The sequence below is a fragment of the Mus musculus genome, chromosome 11, assembly GCF_000001635.26.
Source record: "Mus musculus strain C57BL/6J chromosome 11, GRCm38.p6 C57BL/6J".
Taxonomy (NCBI): domain Eukaryota; kingdom Metazoa; phylum Chordata; class Mammalia; order Rodentia; family Muridae; genus Mus; species Mus musculus.
This window is the reverse complement of record NC_000077.6, coordinates 99605457-99632497: the sequence shown is the minus strand read 5'-3', so window position 1 is coordinate 99632497 and position 27041 is coordinate 99605457. Positions and strand designations below refer to the sequence as shown.

Here is a 27041-nt window from a genome sequence, read left to right as displayed (position 1 = left end):
GCTTGACCTTCATGTGGGTCCTGAACAACTAGAGTGGGGAGTATCCCAAAAGCTGTTGCCTATGTGAGGGATATGTTCTAGCTGGGCTGTCTTGTCTGGCCTCAGTGGGAGAGGCAGCACCTAGCCTCACAGACACCTGAAGAGCTAGGGTAGCAAGGATACCAAAGGGGCCTGCCCCCCACCTGCTCAATGGAAAAAGGGAGGGGGAGAATTGAGGAAGGACTGTGGGAGAGGGTGATCAGAGGAGGGCAGTGAGTGGGCTGTAAAGTAAATTTAAAAAAAAAAGCAGACAACATATATGAGTCAAACTTCTGAGAGAAATGCGTGTTGATCACTCCCTCGTTTTCTCTAGAAAGTCTTCTTTGTTTCAGATAAATTAATTGCTTGGTAGTTTTTTTTTAGGGGAGTAGGATTAAAAATGATGAAGCAGCCGTGAGTACATAACAGGGAGAATTATCTAGGAAGACTGCACACAGCCCACATGACCTTTCAGACTTCAATGTTGAGGGAATTAAACACAACCAGTGGTCAGCTTAGCAATATCATTATATGTTCTACTCCAGAGTCAAGTGTGGTAAGCCTGTGTCCACATCCAGGCTTCACCGGGGGCAGATTATCAGTGGGACATACATCCTTCTGCATAGAAAGACCATCTCTGAGGCAGACAGGTAATGTGGATGAAAACTGGGCAGAACTCATTGCAGTTGCTGAAGGTGGTGACATTTCCCCAAGGCTGCCCCTTTCCCGGGTGGCATGATCAAAAAGCACATTTCCCTCCCGAATTTAGACGTGCTTCAAACACGTCATTCCATGTTCTGAACTCCGCAGAAGACAGACTTAGCCTGCCCGTGAGGTATCCTTCCAGTTTTGTTTTGTCCCAGTATCTAATCCCAGTATCTCTTTCCTTCCCTTCCAGGACAGTTGATCCCCAGAACATGTCCCCATGAGCCTTCAGCATGCCGATCTCTGCCTCAGCACATGCTCTCTGGAGATTTCCATCTATTCCAAAAACCTGCCCACGATCGATGACTTGAGAGCTGTAACTATTCATTAAAGTGAATGTTCAATCTGCCTGTGCCTCGTAGAAATAAGAATACAAGCATGATGGCAGAAACTCGTTGCACATAATCCATGAAGAAAATTATTAAGTTTATTCAATTAACATTTATCATTTATACCTTTCTAGGATAACCTCTCTATCCTCTCTCTCTCTCTCTCTCTCTCTCTCTCTCTCTCTCTCTCTCTCTCTCTCTCACACACACACACACACACACACACACACACACACACACACACAAAGAGTCTTTAGAATTTAAAGCAACACGATAGTCTGTGACCAAAGGTAAATTTCTCTTTGTGAGTCATTGCTAATCTCATTCAGGATCCACTGGTATGCAGTGCAGCCTTATTAAACCATACGTGTAGTGAGCAAACATCACTCACTCACACACCTAGCCTCTGCCCACAGTATAATCTCATCATTAATACAAATGCTTTGGGTTTTTCCTTCCTCTTTGGACCATTTTCCCCATTTCCTCTCTCGAACTTTCTGGGATGGAGTCTTTGTTCAAGGTTCTAGAGTGTATACAATTCAAGCAAAGTCAGGGGACGTTCAGAAATATTTTCGCCTAATTGATAGTTTTCCTAGCAGTAAGAGTAAAACTGGGAAGTCTGGGGCAATAAAAAAAAATAGGTGTTATGATTTGGTTAGTGCCTCCCTTCCTACCCTTGCCCTATGGCTGTAGACAAGTGAGTTGAGCAGTGTGTTTGTTGATGGACATCTGTAAACGAGTCTTCCCCTGCAAATCAAGTTTTCTGCAGCTTCCTGCACATAGCCTTTATGTGGTGACAGCACTATAAACGCCTCATAAGCAGTATGAATATCTGGCTATGGATTAGATAAATAAACAGTCACCTTTGAACTACTTCATGTCTTTTCTTCAGTCTATACAATGCCCTGCTCCTATGCCTCCATCCATTCCACAAACCACTTGACAAGGAGGGTCATGACATGTGAGAGGGCCATTTAGCAGGACAGACACCACGCAGGAAAGAACATCTCTGTTGAGCCTTGATGGCTGAGCAGCATTCCAAGAAGATAAAACACCTCCAGCAAAGGCTCCAAGCTTAATTCTTCATTCTCCTTCTGCTACTCAGAGGCAGGTTCAGCTCACGTTGTGTTTCCTCTTGGGCAGATGTTTTGATTTTAGCCTCTCTGTGCTTCTTTAAGCTCCTCTATCAAAAGAAGAATGAGTAGACTTCATAGAACTGTTAAAAACAGAAAAAATATAATCACACAATGTTTGATTCATGGTGACACTTTACAATTTATTCCCCCTAGACACAACCCACACAGTGTCTAATATGTAGGGACATTTTACAAACTACACTCCCACCAAGAGTACATGGGACACATTCATATACTGCATATTTTGATTTTAGTTGCTTCATTTAAGTCATTGCATTAAGATTAAGTCTTAATCTTGTGCCAAATGCTTCCCTCTGCCTGTGTCCTATCCAACCACTCACAGAAAGGAGTAAGGGCTACTTGTTCTGTGCTAAGAACAGTCAGCAAAAACTCTTTCATATATATTGCCAAAGTCTTTCTCTCTCTCTCTCTCTCTCTCTCTCTCTCTCTCTCTCTCTCTCTCTCTCTCTCACACACACACACACACACACACACACACACACACACACATACACCACAACAGTCTCTGACCAAAAGTAAATTCCCCTTTATGAGTCATTGCTTATCTCATTTAAGATCCTTTGGTATGCATTACAGCCTTATGATATAAAATATATTATTAATAATATTATATGGAAATATATTATATATTAATAAAATATAATATTGTATTTTATATTATATATTATATAAAATATTTCTGTATGTCTTTCTGGAGAAGGATTAAGTGTTGGGAAATTTTATTTATCTTTAAATCGTGAAACTGAACAGTAAGTTTTTCACTCACCAAGTCATTCAAAAAACGTACAGAGTAGGTTCTATACTTTAGTAACATTTTGTCACATTTATCTACCTACCTACTTATCTATCTATCTATCTATCTATCTATCTTTCTATTTATTTATTCATCTATTTATTATTTATTTATTTATTTATTATGTGTGTGAGTGTGGGTACATGCATCATGTGGATTCCAGAGTTGGAATTCAGATCATCAGACTTGGCAACATATAGACCTGATAAGTCTACATAATATATATTTATAAATGTATAAATATTATATAAAATATGTACATGTATATGCACATGCACATACATATGCATATATGTATATATATGTATATATGCATGTATGTGTGTGTGTGTGTGTGTGTGTGTGTGTGTGTGTGTGTGCGTGTATGAATGTGTATATTTCAGACCAGTAATGAGACTCAGAGACTCAGCAGGTAAAGGCATGTGCTGTCAAGCCTGGTGACCTGAATTCCGGCCCCAGGTCCCACATGGCGCGTGTACCCACACACAATAAATAAACAGGTGGATAGGTAGAGAAACGTGATAAAATGCTAATAAAATATAGTACCTACTCTGTACATTTTTTAATGTCTTGGTGAGCAAAAAAAAATCTACTGTGCAGTTTCATGATTAAAAGATGAATAAAATTTCCCCACTCTTAATCGTTCTTCAGAAAGACATACAAAAAAACTGAGTTTCTATTATTTCTAGGTAGTTGCACCACTGCCAAGCTCTTCGACTTAAGAGACTGGAATGAGATCTGATAATTTAGAATGTTCTCAGGTCTGCACATTTCCCAGATCCTCTAATGGACACACAAAATCACCATCATTCTCATGAAAGATGGACAGTCTCCTTCTAAATGGCCTTTCCTTCTAACTCCTTCTAATCTCACCTGGGAGGAACACTCCTTGATAGCAAAAGGCATACTGGAATTTGTGGAAGAGCATTTCTATGATTTTCAAGGAATGTACGGATGGAAGGGAATGCCACGTTTAAAAAACAAAATGCCAGAGAGTCCTGTGACAAGTTACTTGTAGCAACAGGTGACCCACTATGGAAAAAAATGCGAACAGTGTTTCAGTTGCAAACACAGGAGCCATCAGGAAAAAGAAATGTCATGTTTTCTTTCTTTTGGAGTATTTAACTAGAAACATTACAATTATGTAATTAAATAATTAACTTTTCCAAGAAGGAAAATACTAACAAGGAAATAATGATGTAGTCATATGAGGTGTTCAGCGAGGTATAAAAGGGGGCGTGGGGCAAGGAGACTTCCAAACCCAACATCTTCACTCTCTCAGAAACCCACCCAGAATCTCCACCTCTGACACAATGGTCAACTCTTGTTGTGGCTCTGTCTGCTCTGAGGAGAGCTGTGGCCAAGGCTGCTGCCAGCCCAGCTGCTGCCAGACCACCTGCTGTAGGACCACCTGCTGCCGCCCCAGCTGCTGTGTGTCCAGCTGCTGCAGGCCCAGCTGCTGTGTGTCTAGCTGCTGCAGACCCAGTTGCTGCAGGCCCCAGTGCTGCCAGTCTGTGTGCTGCCAGCCCACCTGCTGCCGCCCCAGTTGCTGCATTTCCAGCTGCTGTCGACCTTCCTGTGGTAGCTCCAGCTGCTGTGGTTCTAGCTGCTGCCGCCCCTGCTGCCGCCCCTGCTGCAGCCCTTGCTGCAGCCCCTGCTGCCGCCCCTGCTGCCGTCCCTGCTGCCGCCCCTGTTGCCGCCCCTGTTGCTGTCTGAGACCAGTCTGTGGTCAGGTCTGCTGCCAAACCACTTGCTACCGCCCCACCTGTGTCATCTCCACCTGCCCCCGCCCCATGTGCTGTGCCACACCCTGCTGCTGCTGAGATCCCTAATCTAGGCACATCTCCACGTACAGATATGTACCATTCTTGCATGTGAACCCGTAGGACACGTGGAATCTGTTTGGCATCATTTAGCAGGATGGACCACACAATTCTTGTGAGCCACCATCTTCCGCAGAATCAGTCAACACCTCCTGGCTCACATTACATTCTCTTGTTTGCTACCATGTCTTTCTAATGTTTGCACTGTGCTGAAATTAATCTCTAAGTTGTGAGCTAAGAATTCATCCTAGTTCTCCAAATGGATTGACTTTGTAGCTCTAAATTATTCTTCCCAGTAAATAAGACACTTTCTACAGCCTTTGTCTTAGCATTGACTTTACAACCCCAGACCTGAGGGGCTGGGTCTATTCTGTATGTTTTCCCCTAAAATGAATTTCTTTTATTCTGTTGTTTCTATTCTTTCTAATAAACTTTCTTACATATAAGAATTCATTGGTACTGTCTGTGTCTTCCATAACCATTGCACTCAATCATCGAGGACTTCGGACTGGCTGGTTATGAGCAGCCACTGCTCTTTGCAAAGGATCTGAGCTTATTTAAACTCACCGCAGCCCCGGGCTCAGGGGACTGGCTACCCTCCTTTGGCCTCCATGGGCAACTGCACTCATGTGCACATGCAACTCCTCCACACATATACACAGATACACACACACGTACATATCCCTTAAAATAAAAATTAATCTTTAAAACATAATTGAGGGGACTGGAGAAATAACTTTACTGCTCTCTTCCAGAGGATCCGAGTTTGGTTCCCAGCACACACACTGGATGGTTCACAACTACTTATAACTCTATCTCCAGAGGATCTGATGCCTCTGTCCTCAGTGGACAGTTATATACATGGAAACATAAAATTAAAACTAAGATAAATCTTCACAAAATTGAAGATTTACATTTTATATAAATACAGTAGAAATTTAACTATATATAAATCATTTAAAAGATAAATGCTATGTGATATAAACCCACGAAATGTGTATTTGTATACATGTGTCTATATTGGGAAAATTTTAACTCACATCTTTGTTCTTAATTAAAATACTTATGCCTTTAGTATATGACACCTTTAATCCCAATCAAATCAATTTTGTAGAACATAAAAGCAAATTTCTGAGGGAAAAAAAGTACATGCCAGTGAAATAAAAAAAAAATCTTTTAAAAATGCAATGAACCAGGTGTGGTACTGAATGCCTTTAACTCCATTATTCAGAAAAGCTGAGGCAGAAGAATCTTAAGTTGAAGGTAACCAAGCTACGTAATAAGTATTAGGCCAGGCAGCGCTAGATGGCAAGGCCATGTCTCAATTAATTAATAGACTAATATAAAACAATGTCCTCAACTTATTTCAATTAAAGAATCAGCATGTGAAAATTTATAATCACAAAGTGACTTGTATTACTCATGGAATTGCACTCTGAAGAAATGCGTATTTTGTTGTGTTTTCAAGGGCCTGTGACTCATCTGGATAGTGTGGAATGTTTCAGAACGTGGTCTTTTGGAGTCTTTGTACCTCAAGCATTTCCATTCTTAATATTTTATCAGAAACATACCTTCAAGACTGGAATTCTTAAGCTCCTTTTCTCTTTTTGAGGAGTTTAAAAATTAGGTCATAGTAGCCACGTGTGGATGCACATCTATTTCAAACAGACCCTATTCTAACAGCTCTTTAAGACACAAAGCTAGCTCATCAGTGAGTTAGCCCAATGTGGTGGTTCAAATGACCCCCATAGGCTCATAAGGCGTGGCACTACTAGGAGGTGTGGCCTTGTTGGAGGAAGTGTGACACTAGGGGTGGGCTTTGAGGTTTCAGAAGCTCAAGCCAAGCCCAGTGGCTTTCTTTCTTCCTGCTGCCTGCCCATCCAGATGTAGAACTCTTGGCTTCTTCTCTAGCACCACATTTGCCTGCATGTTGTCCTGCTTCCAGCCATGTCAATAATGGGCTAAACCTCTGAACTGTAAGCCAGTTCCAATTAAATGTTTTCTTTTATAAGACTTGTAATGGTCATGGTGTCTCTTCACAGTAATAGAAACCCTAACTAAGACACCCAGTGGTGCAGTTATCATTCTCATGGTCGAATTGCACCGCAGCTGGGAACCAAGTCCTAACACAGGAGCCTTTTAAAGGTGTCATTCTTTCACACATGGGTCCCTAAGGGACACTCATCCAAACCATTTGTCAGCTGGATGCCTGGTCTTTCGTCTCCTCATGGGCTTACCCCAGCTTCTTTGTAGGTTGCTGAAGTTGTTTCAGAGAGAAGGATGAAACATCAACACCTAAGACTCAGGTCCCGTAACTTGTATAGCATAAGTTCCACCATGTTCTTCTGGTCCCAGCAAACTGTTAAACCACAGCCAACACCTGTTAACACCTCTGGCCAACTAGCACTCAGGCAGACAAAATCTGTGACAAGATGATGATAACCTTTTAGGTCCTTGCCTTGCTGTCTTGCTTACAGTGACTAAGTGAGAGCCTCTCTTGCATAAGTTATGATTGGAAAATTGTGGCCATGGTTGTTCACAAAGGAGAGATCGCAGGTGTCAAATGCTTTTCACATTTAATAAGTGAAATAAGGAGGAGGATGGGAGCTCCAGATTGCCTGTGGATCTGAGCACCCGAGACCAGCTGCCCATGGAAGATAGAAACTTCTTGATAGTTAGAATCTGGACCACCCACAAGAAGAGGGTGTGGTAAGATGCAAAATAATCATGAATAAACAAAAAATACACTGTCTTCTCTGCTACCTTGATCACAGCAAGAAAATATCTACTTAACTGAGATTTACTGAACCTGCACAAATGACCTCCACCAAAGCTCATGGGCTACTATGGGTTAGTAGGACCCTTTGTTCTCAAAAAGGTCCTTTCACTAAGGAGTGCCAGGCCATGGCATGGTATGCCACCATTTTCACTGCCACCTACATAACCTTGTGTGGCTTTGAGGAGGAAGTCATATCCATCACTGTAACACTGAATACACTAAATAGAGGGGATGTCCTACAATTTAGACATAATTGAGATCGCCAGTTCTATGATTGATAAAAAAATAAAACAATCAGCTGGGCATTGGTGGTGGTGGCACACACTGTTAATACCGGCATTCTGGAGGCAGAGGCAGAGATGGGGGGTGGGGGCGGGGGTGGAGAGGCAGAGGCAGAGGCAGAGGCAGAGGCAGAGGCAGAGGCAGAGGCAGAGGCAGAGGCAGAGGCAGAGGCAGAGGCAGAGGCAGAGGCAGAGGCAGATGGGTCTTTCTGAGTTTGAGTCCAGCCTGGTCTACAGAGTAAGTTCCAGACCAGGGCTACACAGAGAAACCCTGTCTCAAAAACCAGAAAACAAAAATATAAACAATAAGGACATACCTAGAGCCAAGGAATATGAAACTTCTTATAGGTGGAACAAAACATGTAGACTATTAAATAATCATGACAAATAATGGTACATGAGATGGGAAAGATAGATGGCCTATAGTATTTCTCACAATGGTTTCCAGTTTCCTATAAGCTCTCTGACCTGAGACAAGTCAATATCTTAGCTTTAGATCCTGATATAACCATCCAAAATTGGATTTGAAACCCACATTAGCTTTTAGATCTCAGTGTAAGCACAGGGCTTACTCTTCTCCCATTTAATCTCTCCAAAGAACAGGACTTTTCTTGATCAGTGGACCTAATTTTTCTAGTTCTCCCATCTGTGTCAGGGGATTCCCATCAAAGTCTCAGCTTTTAATGGGCTTGAAGTAAAGTCACATGACTTCTGTAAGAAGATGGTAAAATCCCAGCTCTGAGAGGATAACTCACACCAGCAAGTTGTAGTACCAGTTCACACCAGGTCACACCAGTTCACACCAGGTCACCAGTATGGTCTCCAGTTGCTTACAAATCCCACAGAATAGCAGCTGACTTTCTTCTGCCATTTGGATTTTCTTTCCTTTCTGTTCAGAAATGTATTAATTTAAAAGTTATATACTGAATTTCTTTAACTCTGCTGTCAAGCAGAACTTATTAACCCATCTCTCAATGGGTCTCTTTTCCCAGGAGAAAACTTTACCTGTCAGTCATTGGAACCATTTAAGCAATGAAATAGAATTTCAAAGGAAATGTTTAATTAAGACATCTACTTCTCAGGTTAAGGAGAAAGCTCAGTCAGGAAAGCGCTTGCCATACAGAGACCCGAGCTCACTCTCCAGAACCCATGGAGAAAAAGCTGAGCATAGTGGTACCCGGGTGTAATCCCAGCACCAGGTGGAGAAAGGCAGAACCCTGGTACTCACTGCCCAGTCAGCCTATCCAGTCCAATAAGTTCTAGGCTAGTTGGAGAACCTCAAATGAGCAAAAGTCAGATGACACCTGAGGAACATCAGTCAAGGTTGTCCTCCTGACTTAACACATGGGCATAACATAGATGTGAGTGCATGTGCGTGCACACACATATACACTCAGGAAAATATCTATTTTCATAAAACTGTGTCCTTAATATTTTGGTCTTTGTTCTGTCTTTCGGATCACAAACTCACAGGCAATAGAAAGTGTGAGCTTCTAAACAGAAATCAGGTTGTTTGATAACTGATGACTCTTGACTCTCTGGAGCAGGAGGAAGAAAAAGGAATATATGAATATAGGCCATGATCTCACTCTCTAAAAGGCATTGTGTAAGCAGCCCAGTAGAAATTACTAAAATAGTTGATTCTTAACTTAAGTAGATTTTTCTGCATTATCTCTACACTCTCTCTTCTCCCATCCAAATAAAGACTTAATAATGTGTTGTGGGCTCCTCTCTCTAGCAGGAGTAGGACTGTCACCTAAAACACAGGACAATTCATTAGATTTTTAACTTCAAATAAACAACAAATACTTTGAAAATGTAAATATGGGTAATCTACACTCAGATACAATTATTATACAGTTATTCATTGTTTATCCTATATTTGCATGTGTCTAGAAAATAGATAATTTTATTTTTGAAATACGACTCCCTTAATTCCTAAAGAAGTCCCACACTAACCTGTGACCAGAAGCCACGCCCAGGTTTAAATCAGTCAAACTAAACTGCAGACAGGTAACCCAGAAATAAACACGTATTATTGTGCATGGTGAGAGTTTGCAGATGCTTATTATAGACCACATTTGAATGCAACTAACTCAATCACAGTCATAATAAACTAACTCAGTATGCCAGACATTGTGCAAAGATAGGAAGATAGTTTTCCACAAAGACAGTAAAAATTAAATGATGTTGAAGAATATGTGCCAGGTTAAATTTTGAATTTTAATAAGTTTTGTGATCATAAATTAATAAATCTGGAGGCTAATAGATAAAACTGTGAATATGGAGAGTGTAAAGCCAACTTATTAGCATTAAGTTGTAGAATGATTCCATTGTTTGTAATCATCTTAGTTTAAGCATAAATTTACCAGTGAGGCACAGCTGACTTTGTATCCAGACTCTATTAGTAAACAGCTATGTGATCTCAGGAAAACTAGTTACCCTGTATAGGCTTCAGGTTACTCTTCTCTAGGGTGGAGGCAATAGTAGCCACCTCCATTGATTATTATGGTAGTTAATCAGTTATTAAAATATCTGTTAAACAGTCCTTGGAACAGATAAAGTGTTTGTTGAGTGGTAACGTAAAGTTCCCATGTGGTAGGCCCCTGAAACCTAACACTCATGAATGGGATCCATTCAAGGGGGGAACCATGGTAAGCTGTTCTTAAGAGTGGAAGCTTTTAGTACAAACATGTTATGAAAGAAAATGGGATTCCCTACAATAGTATGATGTGAATCACCCATTCAAATTACTAAGACCAACAAAATGTCCAAAGGTTATGAGTAAACAAACTGGGAACTATTTTCCTTCTTCTAGATCATAAAGCAGTACAGAGGAAAGAAGGGGAAAACATCTTTGAGGGTATAATGGATTTGATAAAAGTCACAGCTGCATTTCCATGATGTCGTTCACATACAATAGAGCTAATGGCCCCATGATGTCAAGAAAAATCCTCACCATTAAAACCTGAGAGGAGTCATTTCAGGATAAATTACATCTAAAGAGCACTGGAGTCAGGTTGTTTTTATTTTTAACATGTATCGTGTGTTTGTGTATGTGTGTGTGGGGAGGTGTGAGTTTACCATCAGGGAGCCAGCCTGATACCAACACATGTTGTCCTTTGATGACCTTTGAAGAGAACCTTCTGGGCTTGGTCCTCAGCCAGGAGTTACCTGTTTCTGTGGTCAAACGTTTCCCCACTCCACTGATGGCATCAGTTAGCAACCCTGCATGAACATAAAAGGAAACTTCCTACTCACTTCGATAAAATGATGGTTTACAGAGCGCTAAGCATAGACCTTAGGGCAGATACAATTTACTGATAAGTAAGGGGACTCAGAACTCAGATCTCACACTGCACCCTTGCTGTGTGACCGCAGTAAACCCTAAAACTTCAGCCGCAAGAGGGAAGGGATATGTGGGCCCATAGACTCTCCACAATCCTTTCCCAGAGTCTACTGATGCAGTGACTAATCCTAAATAAATCCCAAAGATAAAAAAATCTTGAGGGATCTCGGAAGCAGGTTTTATGATCAACGTGGAAGTTGAGTTCAGGTTCTGAGGACAAGAAGGGCATTCCAGGTCAATATGAAAACAACAGCCAGGACTGGAAAGCCCTGATCCTCAGCCAGAGAGAGTGATCAAGCCAGTGTGACAGGCTATAAATGCCCGTGTGGTCCTTCATCAGATGTGAAACCACAAACCTGCCAGAAATGCATCCTGGGAGTTCTCTGGGAAGCAGATGCGGATGGTCAGGCTTATAGTGGTGGTATTAATCTACTGCTGTCATGTCCATGTGTACTAACAAGGTAAGTCACTGCTTGGGTGGCAACCTGGGGAGGCTTTGAAGACAAAATGATGACGTCAGAGACAAGGAGAGAGTGGTTAGATCTTATCTGGTTTGGAAAACAAATTCTTTTCCTCTTTGATGACTTAGAAATATTCCAAACTCATCGTAATTCAATCCCGTGTTTAGAGTCAGTAAGAATAAACCACAAAAGAAAATAAAGGGATATTTGTGATGTGTATGCATGATATGTAGGGAGTGGGGACAAAAATACCATTAGTCAATGCTAACTCTTCTCTTAATTAGCCAGAGCATTTACAAGAGTGATCATGTGCCTGGGGGTCATCAGCACTGTCCAGGTATATAAAGGGACCCAATCCAGAGGAGACATCACACCTGAGAACTCCCAACCTCTCCTCACTTCTCAGCCCCACTCCAGCCCAGACACCACCATGACAGGCTCCTGCTGTGGATCCTTCTCCTCCCAGAGCTGTGGAGGAGGCTGCTGCCAGCCCTGCTGCTGCCAGCCCTGCTGCTGCAGGGACCCCTGCTGCTGCCGCCCAGTGTCCTGCCAGACCACAGTGTGTCGCCCTGTGACCTGTGTGCCCCACTGCACCAGGCCCATCTGTGAGCCCTGCCGCCGCCCCATCTGCTGTGACCCCTGCAGCCTGCAGCAGGGCTGCTGTCGCCCCATCACCTGCTGCCCCACCTCTTGCACAGCTGTGGTCTGCAGGCCTTGCTGCTGGGCCTCCACCTGCTGCCAGCCCATCTCAGTGCAGGCTCCCTGCTGCAGGCCCCCTTGCTGCCAGCCTGCTCCCTGTCGCACCACCTGCAGGACCTCCCCATGCAACACCTGCTGCTGAGCTCCTGGCATCCCCACCAGGACATGCCTCTACATGCTTGTTCACTTGGGCTTTTAATAAAATTGAAAGAAAATATTTTCCTCCCAAAGGTGGCAACAGCTTAACATCCTCCAGCCTGAATACCATGTGAGATAAGGAGATGGCCATTCCTGCCTTATTCCAAATTCCCAAACATCTCTATCAGCGGACATCATTTGCTGTGGATGGTAAATGACCTTCAGAAGTCCCCAGAATGGACTGGACAAGCCCATTTTGAGCCCTTTTGATTCAGGCAGATCAAATCTTCACCAGTATCTCTGCCATGTGTTGTTCACTGTTTCAATAAAATGATTTTCCTGGCATAGCAAATGCCACACTCTTGCTTCATTCATTAGTATGTGTTATTAGTGTGTGCTGATGAGCAGGAGTCTAGACTCTGCCCAAGGAAACTGAGTTCATTTGTCTCAAATATCCTTTCATCTACTTAGCTCTGATTCATTTCTAAGAGTCATTTCCGTCTCTCCAGAAGACATGTCCTAGATCTCAAACCACATATGCGCATGTGCACATCTACTTTCGTGAAGTCGGGCTATATCATGTGCCCTGGTGTACTCTGGTGGCATCCTGAGCTATCCCACTGCCTGATAAAGCCCTATACTAAGATTACGTATTTCTCTGCATCTGTGGAAGAGACTGTGATTTATCGGCTTTGTCTGTACAGAGGTAGCTCGGTGCTTAGCAAAAGGCCAGTGTTTGCCTCCCCTTTGTTAAACTAAGCTGCAAAGGAACTGCCTTTACAAGAATAAAAACAAGAGATACTTACTTAAATCAAAAGCAAACAAAACAAACAAAACAACAACAAAAAAAAGCAACAACAAAACTTTTCATTGTATATAACTTAACTTCTCTACCTTCTAATTTCTGTTGTAATTTCCTTCAAACACTGTGTCCAAAAGCAAATTGGAGAGGAAAGGGTTCGTTTCGTTGTTCAGGTTAGTCATCTTCAAGAGGAGCCAAGGGCAGATGCTCCAGACAAGATCTGAAGCAGAGGCCATGGAGGAATGCTGCTTACTGCTGGCTCCCTCTGGCAGCTAGCTTTCTTTTGTAGTCTAGACCCCCCCTACCTAGGGATGGCATTGTAAAATGGGAAATTGAGAACTTTTCAGTATAGCTCTCCAGAAAAGTTGAGCGACTTCAACCAGTCACACACCGAGTGTTCAGTGCAATAAGTTGTGCTATTAGACTGTGTCAGGAATCTTTAGACAAAATAAACTTAAAAGAAAATGCTCTCCAGTTCAAATGAAGGCACTGAGGGTCAGACAGAATTCAGGAGAAATCATACCCACCCATTTCAATTTCTTTTTCCTGAGATACTTCATATGTCCAGCAGAAATATATTTTCTAATTAATGCCAATATACCTTTGTATCAAATTAATGTGGTCTCGGAATGAAGGAAATCTTTAAAACCTGTCACAGTTTTAAAATCAATAGAAACAAGACCTGGACTGTAGGACTTCCAAGAAGGCTTTTTTTTTTTTAAGATGTACCCATTATAATTTCTAATAGTAATTTAAAGTGAATTTTAAATTTTTTGCCTTTAAAATTTTTTGCTTATGAAACCTGTTAATGAGATACAGTTAAGACGCACACTTTTATGTACTAATATAAAGCTAAAACCTAACTCTCTGTGTCCTAACAAAGTACGTAATGGGTGCCACGCTGGATTACATAAGCCTTCTAAGATGTATCGCTTAGGAGAGTGCTTTACCTACTTTCTTCTTGCAGTGATAAGACACCATGACAGTTGGAAGAAAGAGTTTCTTGGAGGCTTGCTTACAGTTTCAGAGGCTTAGCATACATGATCACCATGGCAGGGAGCATGGCAACAGTCAGATGTGGTGCTATAGTAGTAGCCGAGAGCTTATGGTCTCATCCACAGGTAGCAGGCAGAGTGAGAGAATTAACTGGGAACGGTCTGGCCTTTTTGAACTTCAAAGCCCACTCCAACAGTGACACACCTCCTCTCAAAAGGTCACACCTCCTAATCTTTTCCAAACAGTTACAACAAATGGGGACGAGGCACTGCAATATATAAGCCTAACAGGACCATTCTTGTTCCAACCAGCTCAGAGTACTTGCCCAAGCTAGTTTCTTCCAAACTAGAGTTGTTGGTAGAACTAACCTTTCCCAAGGTGGTTCCTAATTGCATCATTAACTAACCTTTAAGCAAGGATGGCTAGGTAAGCCCTAACACTGGGATGTTTAACAATTAAATCAAAGACATTAGCCATTGGGTGGTATATCTATAAGCAAGTATGCAATTTTCAAACTTTCCAAGAAGGCTTAAATAACCAGAACAAAGAGCAATACTATGCACTATGTGTATCTGAAAGCCTTTCTCTTGTACCTGCCCATTCAAGGGAATTTAAAATCTAAAAGCAATATGAGATTCCAAAAGACTGGTTGAATTTTCCTGACTTCAGGCCGATGAATATTTAAACTTAAGAAAGATTAGTTGGATGTATGGTTGATAGATTGTTTATATATAATTTTATAATCTGTGATATATACATGTACATTACACACACACACACACACACACACACACACACTTAAATATACATGCTACAGAAACAAATTCACTGAGTTCCCTAACCATTGCTTTTCTGAATTTTGAAATTTGACCATCTTCTCTTTTTGGTTAATTATATTCATCCATTTGTGTGAATAAATCAGTCTGTGAAGAACTCCAGGCAGTGATGACTCCACTTGACAGATGCAGAAGCTGTGGCTGGGAAGATGTCCTTTGCCTGAGATACACAGTTCCCTCTTCCCTCAACCCTCCCCATCCTCATTTCTGGCTCCTATGACTATGAATGGACTCTCTATGAAAAACATACTCTGTTTTCAGAATTGTAGACACCCCCTGACATCTAGAAGCCCCCGCCAACCTAGTTCCTGAGAGGACACAATCATAAAACTATTGAGATGAGGACACGGCCTACCAACAGTCACCATCATTATGTTCTTTGCCAATCAAATGACAAGTCTCATGATTAATTATCATTATCCTTAAAATGTGCATATTCCCACTGGTGATTACACTCTTGCAGAATGCTTGGAACTAGAATAATATGAGATTAAAAGATCATGTCATAAAGTTTAGGGACAGTCTCCATGTAACAAGTCCATCCCTGACTGTGTGTCAGCAAGAGCTCTAGAGCAGAAGAACCAAAAGTGGTCGTAGGATCTGACCGTGGCAGCGTTCTGGTATCCTTGCACGGGATTGTGTCTGGATAAGCTGAACACGACTGTACACAAAACATCCAATGTCAGTGTGGGTTATGGAACAAACATATGACCCATCTTCCAGAGGAAATAATGATATGGTGAAAGGAAAGAACAGTATTACAACTTCACATCTCCTACCTGAAATTTGGAGTCTTGTACTAGTTACTATCTGTTGTGACAACATTCCTGACTGTGGCAATTGAAGGAAGCAAGGCTTTTATTTTAAAGTGCAATTCCAGGTCTTGGCACATCATGATGGGGGAGTGGAGTCCAGGTGGCAGGAGGTTGGAGCAGCTGCTCACAACACATCTGTAGTCAAGATCAGAGAGCAATGAGTTACTGCATGCACCGTGGTACTCAGCTCACACTCACTTGCATTTACTCCAGAGCCCAGGCCACGAAACATTGGTACCCCCACACAGGGTCAGTCTACCCACAGACAGGGTCTGGCTTCCCACCTCAGTTAACTCAATTAAGGAAACAACACACAGGCATAGCCACAGGCTGACCTAATCTAGACAGTTGTGACTCGTTCCCGGGGTTGATTCTCCACTGTGACTAGTTGACAATCCAAACTAGCCATCACACACACTCAGAGGCAAACTTGATCCAGAGTCCTCAGCAATCCTTGTCCAATGCATACAGCAGCCTCCCAAACCTTGACTTATCTCTGGTATCTGACTATTGTAGTGGTGATACATAAAATTCTTTATGCAGTCACTACTCCACTAAGTCTTGTCCTTCTAATAATCTTATATCATATTTTATAAGCAGTCACAATTCTCAGCCATCAATCCACATATTGACTACAGTAAGATAATTGATTCCTCCTCAAATATGTTCAATAGATTTTATTCAAGCTTTTTATTTTGTGTATGGATGCACACACATGTCTGTGGGTGCAGTTGTGGCAGGGTGTAGGTGAGGAAGTCAGAGGACAACTTGCAGGAGTCCGTTTCCTCTTTCCACCATGTGGCTTCTGGGATTTGTCTGGCCCGGTGGCAGGAGCCATCTCACCAGCTCCACAATAGATTTTTAAAGAACGTAACGTGCCATTGCCTCTGTCGCACTTAGGAAGCAAGAAATATAATAATCAAGAGACAAATTTAGAAGACAGGCATGAGTAAAACTGTCACTTGGTTTGATCTTATTTACAAAGTTTTTCACCTTAAATGGCTTTTAGTTTTAGCTTGTCTCCTTACAAATCGTCACTGCTCTGTGGTAGGAAATTTCAAGGCCTAGTTTTTTCTTCTCTATCCCCCAAATTGTCCTGTTCACATATTAAGTGTCTCATGAGAAGTTTCCAGTTACGGGACAATTCAAGACCTTTCTCAAATGCCACTCTGATGCTTTGGTGACTCAGTCTCCAGGAACAAGGTAATAATCCATTTTCCAGAAGCCCTGGGGCATATTTTCCATAACAACATAGACACACACCTACTTTTATGAGCCATCTTGGCTCTTCAGGAATTGTTACTGGGTCTGGATGTCACTCAGAGCTCAGGCTGGTGACTCATGTGCATTGTAGGCTCACACCGACTCAGAGACTGTGAACAAGGGGAAAGTGACATCACCAGTGTGTCCTCTGGACTTTCAATCTGTCACATGGTCTAGCCTGGGAGGATTGACTGACAGGTGAGCAATAGTTCTGATGATACAAATTACCAAGTGTTCATTCCAAGGGAATAGGAGAAGGCTAGGAAGAAAAGCATCCTTGCAGATATTAGAAATGTTGCCTGGCAACTGAATCCAGGGCTCTCTTTTCATTGGGTAACCACAAGTCCAGGAAATGGCCGTTGGTCAGCACTGTTCAGGTATATAAAGGGACCCAACCTAGACAAGACATCGTACCTGAGAACTCCCAACCTCTCCTCACTTCTCAGCCCCACTCCAGCCCAGACACCACCATGACAGGCTCCTGCTGTGGATCCTTCTCCTCCCAGAGCTGTGGAGGAGGCTGCTGCCAGCCCTGCTGCTGCAGGGACCCCTGCTGCTGCCGCCCAGTGTCCTGCCAGACCACAGTGTGTCGCCCTGTGACCTGTGTGCCCCACTGCACCAGGCCCATCTGTGAGCCCTGCCGCCGCCCCATCTGCTGTGACCCCTGCAGCCTGCAGCAGGGCTGCTGTCGCCCCATCACCTGCTGCCCCACCTCTTGCACAGCTGTGGTCTGCAGGCCTTGCTGCTGGGCCTCCACCTGCTGCCAGCCCATCTCAGTGCAGGCTCCCTGCTGCAGGCCCCCCTGCTGCCAGCCTGCTCCCTGTCGCACCACCTGCAGGACCTCCCCCTGTAACACCTGCTGCTGAGCCATCACATAGGCAGCTTCTCCGGGTGAACAGAACTCGTCCTACTCCTGATGGAGCAGAGAGACACCACTTTTGCAGCCCATCTGTACTTCCCCAGTTCACCCAACCGTAAAGGCCTATCAAGTTCTCCATATATATATTCAGCTAGTCATCTGCATAGCTCTAGACATATTCTAGCTCCCATCAGCAGAATTCTTGGCATCAAAAGCATATGTAAGCAAATGTTAAGTTTTTTCATGAAGATCCATCCCATTGAGTCACTGTAATTTTTTTTTTTTAATTTCAAGGTTCAGATGGGATATGTTTTCAGCATGGTATCCTTGTGCTATGGTTTTGCATGATAAAAAAAATAAAATTTTATTTTTGGTGAAGTACACACATCCTTTTTGTATTCTTTCTTGATGTTTGAAACCTCATTGATGTGTAAATTACACTGTTCAGAATGGGATGTCTAGAAGGAGAAATGTTCCTAACAGCTGTATTTTGACCTTCCCTCCCCACCCCCAAGAGCCTTTGAGGTGCATGGTCCATGATGGTGAAAAGAATTTGAACATTTCAGATCATCTCGCCAATGGGCTTTCGTCTTTAAAGACACAGACTTCGGTGGTAACAGGACAAAAATAGTGAGACAGATCTTCGATCCTGAGTATGATTTGGGAGTGGTTCATACACACAAGAAAAGGAACAAAGTCCGAGTTACAGCCCCGCTCGCTTCCCAACATAGAAAACTATGCCATGGTCATCTCACCCAGAAACCCCTCATCACTGAGGTCTTCTTTAGCTCCTGGGTCAGTCTTTCTCTCATCTCCCCAGCCAGCACCACCACAGCAGCTAGGTTTCTGATGCAGCTGCTGATGAGAACAGAATTATACAGCCTTTGCTAGAATCTCACATACCGTGTCACTGAAACAGTGCCGACATGGGTTCATATAGGGTATATGAATTACTAATGTAATCAGGTGATTACATTAACCCTTTGTGGGGCAGTTTCACTGTTGTCAGATAAACCAGTCAGGAAGGCTAACCACTGGTTTTGGGTTTATTTATTTATTTATTTATGGTTTCCCACCCCACTCAAAAAATGCCATCTACCAACTCAGCAGGGTAGCACATGTCTTTATCCCCAGCACTTGGGAGACAGAGGCAGGAAGATCTCTGTGAGTTCAAGGCCACCCTGGTCTCCAAAGTGATTTGACAGCCAGGGCTGTTACAAAGAGCAACTCTGTCTTGGAAAACAAACAAACAAACAAACAAAAAAGGGCATCTACCACAGAAGTCATTCTAAAGAAATAACAGACTCAAACAAATTACAAAACAAGAGCTAAAAAAAAAAAAAAAAAAAAAAAAAAGCAATGTAAAACTTTGTGTCTTTGGAACCAAATATAAGTGAATCTTTTAAAATGTGCTGCTTGTACGCTTAGCCCTACGCACTGATTAGTGAGAGAAGTCAAGTAAGAAAGCTTTGTGAGGAGAGGGTCTGGGCTGGCTTCAGTCAAGACTGGATTTTTATTCATCTGCACGATACATGGCACATAGAAAATAATAAATTATATTGAAAATAAGTAAGCGTTAAGTAGGTGAGAGGAGAGGAAGACACATTCCTAGCCCCATTCTCCTTTCTGATATGTGTATTCTTATTCTGCTAAGCTGGCTTTCTCCACAAAGTGTTGCAACAAGAAGTAATATGTACAGGGTGTTCTGTGGCTAGCAACTTTTAGGAACCATTTGATAAAAATTTAGTATGTGTACAATGGGTTGTTACTATTATCATTTGTTTATTACTATTGTTGTTATTATTGAGGGCAATTATTTCCCAGCAGGCCTTTGGTTTACAGATCCCATTTCTTTATATCATTCTCTCAGTGCTGGGGTTGGAGCCTTACAAACATTAAGCAAGAGTTCTATCACTGAGCTACATCCCTCTCTCTATATAAGTCAATCTCTTTCTACATATCTTTTTTTATGTATTAGTCAGGATTTTCTAGAGTCACAGAATGTATGGAATGTCTTTCTATATTGGGGGAGTTTATTACGATGACTTACAGTCTGTACTCTAACTCCCCAACAATAATCAGCTGTGAATTGGAAGTCCAAGGATCTAGTAGTTGCTCAGTCCCACAGGGCTAGTTGTTTCAGCTGGTCTTCTGTAGAAGTAGATTCCAACAGATGTGCTGGAAAATAAATCCAAAGAAGAACAAATCTTCCTTCTTCCAATGTCCTTATGTAGGTCTCCAGCAGAAGGTGTGGCCCAGATTAAAGGTATGTGTGCCACCAATGCCTGGATCTGGGACTTGTTTTGTTCCAGGCTGACCTTGAACACAGAGATCTTCTTGTCTTAGTCTCCTGAAATTAAAGGTGTGCACTACCTCGCCTAGGCCTAAGCTTTTCATAACCACTATGCCTCAAGATCTCCATGCCAAGATCCAGGTCAGAAACTTGTGTCTTCCAGCCACAAGATCTGGATCACAGGTAATCCCTTCAATTCTGGATTGTAGTTCACTCCAGACATAGTCAAGTTGACAACTAGGAGTAGCCATTACAGCTCACCATTTTAAAATAATCTCTAAACACCTCTGCTTTATTCCCCTCAGTACTTTTAGTCTTAGACATATAGAAACTTTCTCTTTATCTTGCTGTGCTTTCTCAGACAGAAGATGTTGTGTTGTCTTCCACACTATCTTTATTATCATTCATTTGTCTCTGTGGTAACCCTGTGCCTGTGTCAACTACACTGGCTGCTAGCATGCTGAGTGACCCTGTAAGGAACTGTATAAGCAGCAGGACGGATGGCAAGGGGTAAACCAGAGCCTTCAACCACAGATCTAAGGCAGAAATAATTGCAGAGAAAGGACAGACACAGGAGCTGTAAAATCATGACCTAAGTTTTGCAGAAGGCCTGAGAGTTTGACGCAATTGAACATCACAGTTGGTTCTGTGGGTGGGAATGAACTTGAGGAGGTGTTGGAGATACTAGATATAGACAAGGTAGACGAAGACTGCTTTGTATTGAAACTAGCTAGGACTATTCTCCTCAGGGATGGAAGCCCCTCTGGATAGGCTCAAGGTCTTTGACTTCCTCACCTGTTTGGTGGCTTTGTTCAAAGTGTCCCATGACCGATTAACTATGCCCAATTGTGACACTCTGTTTGGAGGCATGTTTTAGAATTTTGAGAATTCCCAAATTATGTGAGACTCAATTCTTCTAGTTCCTGGAGATACTTGGTAAGAGAGAATGTGTACAGATGACTCTGAAGGTGTCACAAATAACAATTATAAAAGTATATACACCATTAAAATTCTTAAAGCAAATACTCCATTAGACCTGGTCATGTGGTCCTCGTCATTAATTCTGCAGCTCGTTGGACTTATGAACAATATCATGGCACATATTTGGGGACTGAGTATTGGCTGTAGCATTTACTAATGTTTGACATTGAGAAAATCACTTACCGAGTCTGATATAGGGAAACCAAAAGATATCATAATCCTCACCTTGTAGGGATTTATTAAGAATAAATTAATACATGTATTTAGTTAAGCATGATGTTTGACACAGATAGCATTGAGCAATATTAAATAAAAATAGTAAACAATGGAATTCCTTTTGTCTCAGAAAAGTAAGACCCTGAAAATCAGCGAATGTGTATCCAAGGCCATTGAAAATACAGGCCTGCTAGGGTGTGTTCCTGGAGCTCCCGAGGAGATAGAAAATTCGTATTAACTCTGTCAACACTCTTGCTTTGTTTTGTGCAGAGAGTTGAACAATGGAGAAGAAACAGCAAGATGATTTGCTGAATTCACTTCCACTGTGAGTAAGTAACCCCAATGGCACAGGAGCTCTTTTGCGACATCAAAATACTACCTAGCAAAACTATGAACGTAATTGGCGACTTTGAAGTTAGAGCCATTAAGTTCATATTTGAACCATAAATAGCAAGATATAATGAGCTGTCATTAAGTAAGGGACACAAATAATCTTTTACGAGGTCCTGAGCACTTGAAACACACCCAGAGAACTTACCAATCCACCAATGCCCTTCTAGAAGGGACAAACCCAAAACAAGGAAATTGTCCTCAGTCCTGGGGGGTCATCAGCACTGCCCAGGTATATAAAGGGACCCAATCCAGAGGAGACATCACACCTGAGAACTCCCAACCTCTCTTCACTTCTCAGCCCCACTCCAGCCCAGACACAACCATGACAGGCTCCTGCTGTGGATCCTTCTCCTCCCAGAGCTGTGGAGGAGGCTGCTGCCAGCCCTGCTGCTGCAGGGACCCCTGCTGCTGCCGCCCAGTGTCCTGCCAGACCACAGTGTGTCGCCCTGTAACCTGTGTGCCCCACTGCACCAGGCCCATCTGTGAGCCCTGCCGCCGCCCCATCTGCTGTGACCCCTGCAGCCTGCAGCAGGGCTGCTGTCGCCCCATCACCTGCTGCCCCACCTCTTGCACAGCTGTGGTCTGCAGGCCTTGCTGCTGGGCCTCCACCTGCTGCCAGCCCATCTCAGTGCAGGCTCCCTGCTGCAGGCCCCCTTGCTGCCAGCCTGCTCCCTGTCGCACCACCTGCAGGACCTCCCCATGCAACACCTGCTGCTGAGCCAACTGACATTACCACTAAGGATCCCTAGGTGATGGCTAGGTTCATCCTGCTGTCACTCAGGACATGATTATATATATAATTTCTTTAGTAGTCTAGTCTTCAAACTGTTTCAACCTATACATGGAAGATATCTTCTTTTAGGGCCCCTTTCTGATAGAGAACATTGTTCCCTCTTTATACTGTGATCTAACCGTGGTATTGTCTGTTTTCTAATAAACTCAGCATTCTCAGCATAGATATCACGAGTGTTATGATGTTTTCCTTTGGTCTGTTGCTTCAATCACCAGAGAGGTTCTTTTTCAAGACAAGGTTCAGAATAACCTTCAATTTTTCTGAAAAACAACTTATGTCTGAGTTGTTCTCTTTGGGCTCACTGCAAATGGCACATGACGAGAATGGTGACAGTCAGTCACCATCTGTTCATTACATAATCCAAATTCCACCCTTACCAGCCAACTGAGAACCTGCCTGCATTGACCAGCCTGTTAGGAAGCAGTGTTCAGACAGCATCTGCATGCCCAGTCTGGTAGCTTGTCACTTGAGCAGCTACCTGTTGGTACATCATGAAAATCTTCAAAGCTGAGGTGGGAGAAACTCCAGGCTATGTCTGCTGAATCATCTCTGAGTTTGAAGTAAAGAAATAGCTAATGGGTAGAAAATACATTGGTTATTAATTGAGGTCAAATGTAATTATAGTTATAGGTGTCAATAAATTACCTCCCAGAGAGTAGAGAATTCCCCAAAATTCCACCTTGAAGTCAACACTTGTGCTCCATATGGTAGAAATGAAAGAAGCTTGTTCATCCTGTCCAAGTCCTTACATCTCCTTAGCTTGTTGCCAGAGCAACTGCTGCTTTCAACGATGAATCTCCTTCTATGTGCTTCAGAGGAGACATTTAGAACACGATTGACAGTGCCATCTCTTAGGGATATTAAGTCTGCAATGGCCTTCCATATCTGCTTAGCGTTGTGCTCAGAGAGTGCGTGACAATGACATTTTTCAGGTACATCCATTCCTGTTCATTGGTATGTTTTTATTGTACAATTACTACAAATGAGGCACTGTGCTCACGCAGTGAAGACTCTACCAAGGACGAAGCGTGAGATCCTGCTTGAGAGAGTATTTACTGTATGTAGGAAGATGATGTGCAAAAACTAAGCAAACTACGTACCATAAGCAGCATAAATATAAACATTTTAAAAAATTAGCTAAGCACGGTGGTCCAAATTTATAATCCCAGAACTTGGGAGGTTGACACAGGAGAACCATTAAAACTTTGTGGATAGCCTAAGCTATGTAGTAAGGTCCTGCAAGAGAGAGAAATGGAGGAAAAGAAAGGGAGATAAAGAGAGACCAGGCATGGTGGCACACACCCGTAAGCCCAGCACTATGAAATCAGACGAGGGGGGATCAGGAGTTCGAAGCCAATGATGGCTACATGGTTTGAGGTCTGCCTGGATATATGAGAGCGAGCCTGTCCTCCTTGTCTCCTGCTCAAAAAGGAGAGAAAGGGGGGGCGTAGATTTAAATGGATGAAGATGATAAACTACTAGGAAATGCCACACAACTGTCCATAAACTACATCTGTTTATGCCTAAATTATAATATTACACAAAACCTAGCCATAGTTGATAATATTCAATTTCTTCTTTAGATTTTTAATTATATATTTTTAAGTAAACACATGCTTCTACTATGAATTAATATAGTATCTAAAAGCTATTATTGGAGGTAAAAAAGAGGGTAATAGAATTTATATATTATAAAAGCAAGAGAGGGAATTATTTAAATGGGGGATAGAAGATCCAGGAAAATAGTATTTAGAGCAAATAAGTATATGATGATATCATTAATATTAAAAGTATAAGGATATATTTGAAAGTGTCGCAGTGAGGCCAATTTCTTTGTGTGCTTACCAAAATCAAAATAAAAAATTAAGAGTTTTAAGAAACTGTTACCATCCTGGAGAAAACACTTAAGTCACTTTCAATTATCTTTTGATTTCAAAAACTTACCTATTTATCAAAGTCTCGTTGAACCTACAATAATGTTTTGTATTGTTAAAGAATTCTGTCTCTCTCTCTCTCTCTCTCTCTCTCTCTCTCTCTCTCTCTCTCTCTCTCTCTCTCTCTCTGGAATGCCACTAGATATAGTGGGATTCTCTGGTATTTTAAAAATATAACCAAATTATAACACATTTAATTTATCTTTTAACGCTTGAAGATTGTTGCTCAATTGTATAAAACAATCAGCGTGTTTATGCTCCAAATTAAGAATTTTGTAAGCTGTAAGCTATTCATATTATATATACAATGGTTCTTCCACTTGTATGAACAATCAGGAGTTTGAGATCACAAAAGAATATCTTCCACACAAAATATATTCACAACAATGTTATTGAATGGAGGTCTATGATTTGATAATCAAAATATATTACCCACCACTGCTAGGAAGCTTTCTAAATTCTTTACAAACCTTTACAAAAAAAAAAAAAAGACTGTTGCTGGGTGGTGGTGTTTGCAGTAACACACACCGTCCAGGGCTCTGAAGCATACTTGGCCTCTGGCCTCTTCACTCAGCAGGAGTCTAATTCCCCTGGAAATGGTTTCTTCTTTCTTGGTACATTAATTTTACTTTATGATATTAAGAAAACTCACCATTAAATATTCATCTTATTTGGTGGGCATCCTGTGGCGGCTGCAGTGGCTCACATCACACATGCTGACTTTACTCTGAATTCAAATTTTAAAGTGTGAGGTGTGTGTGTGTGTGTGTGTGTGTGTGTGTGTGTGTGTGTGGTGTATTCATGCACATGCATGTTTATTTGGGGCATGAACCTTGGGTGTTACTTCTTAGATGTCATCACCACTGGTTAAGGTAGGCTGGCTGTCCAGGTAGCCCAGGGCATCTGCCTATCTCTTCCTCCCCAGCACAGGATTATGATAATATGCTACCACACCTTGCTTTTAAAACAAAACAAAACAAAACAAAACAAAACAAAAACATGGGTTCTGGGAGTTTAACTGAGGTCCTGATGCTTATAACCCAAAGCTCTTTACCCTGAGATAGCGCCCTTTCCAATAATGTAATCTTTTAAATACATTTTTTTAGATAGCATCTCACTACACAGTTGAAGCATTCCTCAAACTAGAAATGTCCCTGCTTCCGCACCCTGAGTACTGGGATTACAGTCTAAAAGCCAGCTAAAATGCATTCATTCATCTAACAAAAATGAGACACGAAATGCCTGACTCTGCTCTTAGTCCTTGGTGAGTATTTGCTCATTTAATCCCCATCACAACCAGATATGCACAATTACATGACCCCAGGACACAAAGCCAGTGAGTGGCCCAGCTTTGTGTGAGTGTTGAGTGTTCCCGGATAAGTGGTTTCAGAAAACAGCACCTGTCTTGCTGCCAATGTGAGAGCAAGTCATTGAGTACTCTCAGCCCTGCATCATTGATGATGGGAACATGAACCATATATCCAATGAGGATGAGCTAGGAAGCCAGGCTAAGTATGCTACAGTAACAAAAAGAGCCTGAAGAGTTTGCTGAGCCATCCTCAGATTCTTTTCTTGTAGATCGCTATATAAGAGGAAGAAAAGATCCCTATGGGGTGACTGATAAGAAGTATATGTAACAAAAATTTGTGTTATGAAGTTGTTGCTGTGTGTCTTTAGAGGAGACTCCCAGTGGGGGGGGGGGAAACTATGATACTCCATAGCAACAGGAAGTCTGATTGTTAATGTGAACCAAACATAAAAGTTTTTATTTATGTTACTGTTTGAAAAGGAAGAGGAGGAGGAGAAGGAGAGGGAGGGGAAAGGTGAGGGAGGAGAAGAGAAGGCGGAGGAGAAAAGGAAAGAGAAGCAGGAGGAGGAAGAAAAGGAGGAGAAAGGGGGGAAGAAGAGGAGAAAGAGGAGAAGGAAGAGGAGCAAGGAGGAGGAGGAGAAGAAGGAGATGAAGATGAGGAGGATGAAGAAGGAAGAGGAAGAGGAGAGGAAGAGGGAGAGGGAAGAGGAGGAGGAGGAGGAGGAGGAGGAGGAGAAGAAGAAGAAGAAGAAGAAGAAGAAGAAGAAGAAGAAGAAGAAGAAGAAGAAGAAGAAGAAGAAGAAGAAGCCACCTCCTGTATATGAACAAAGGAGAGATTTTAAAGCATGTCAAGCCATAAGACTTATCTACATTTCTCCCTCCTCTATCTCTGGTGTCGGCAGTATATCCAGTCAGTTCACATTGTTTTTTCTTTTGGGGTGATGTCTCATGTAGGCCATGCTGACTTTGAACTTGCTATGTAGCAGATTACCTTGTACTCCAGATCTTCTTGTCTCTGC

At 42.2% G+C, this 27041-nt stretch overlaps 4 protein-coding genes and 1 long non-coding RNA gene across 7 annotated transcripts in view; 4 read left to right on the top strand and 1 right to left on the bottom strand.

Annotated features, from left to right (window-relative positions):
- Window positions 1-1238: 1238 nt before the first annotated feature.
- Gm32730 overlaps window positions 1239-27041 on the bottom strand; it is a 49487-nt gene continuing 23684 nt past the window's right edge. For all 3 annotated transcript variants that reach the window (XR_001780332.1, XR_001780331.1, XR_880207.2), the window contains 2 exons: window positions 15946-16116; window positions 1239-2268 (listed from right to left, as the gene is read on the bottom strand). This is a non-coding gene — a long non-coding RNA (predicted gene, 32730). The remainder of the gene's footprint in view (window positions 2269-15945; window positions 16117-27041) is intronic.
- On the top strand, window positions 4259-5269 carry Krtap4-1 (keratin associated protein 4-1). The gene has a single exon (NM_001048196.1). The coding sequence runs from the start codon at window positions 4316-4318 to the stop codon at window positions 4823-4825; it is 510 nt and encodes a 169-aa protein (NP_001041661.1). The 5' UTR covers window positions 4259-4315; the 3' UTR covers window positions 4826-5269.
- On the top strand, window positions 12094-12900 carry Gm11562 (predicted gene 11562). Its single transcript, NM_001177537.2, has one exon. It carries the CDS (start codon window positions 12126-12128, stop codon window positions 12534-12536), a length of 411 nt encoding a protein of 136 aa, NP_001171008.2. The 5' UTR covers window positions 12094-12125; the 3' UTR covers window positions 12537-12900.
- Window positions 17652-18481, top strand: Krtap2-4 (keratin associated protein 2-4). The gene has a single exon (NM_027800.1). The coding sequence runs from the start codon at window positions 17715-17717 to the stop codon at window positions 18108-18110; it is 396 nt and encodes a 131-aa protein (NP_082076.1). The 5' UTR covers window positions 17652-17714; the 3' UTR covers window positions 18111-18481.
- On the top strand, window positions 22067-22704 carry Gm11937 (predicted gene 11937). Its single transcript, NM_001099346.2, has one exon. It carries the CDS (start codon window positions 22309-22311, stop codon window positions 22702-22704), a length of 396 nt encoding a protein of 131 aa, NP_001092816.1. The 5' UTR covers window positions 22067-22308.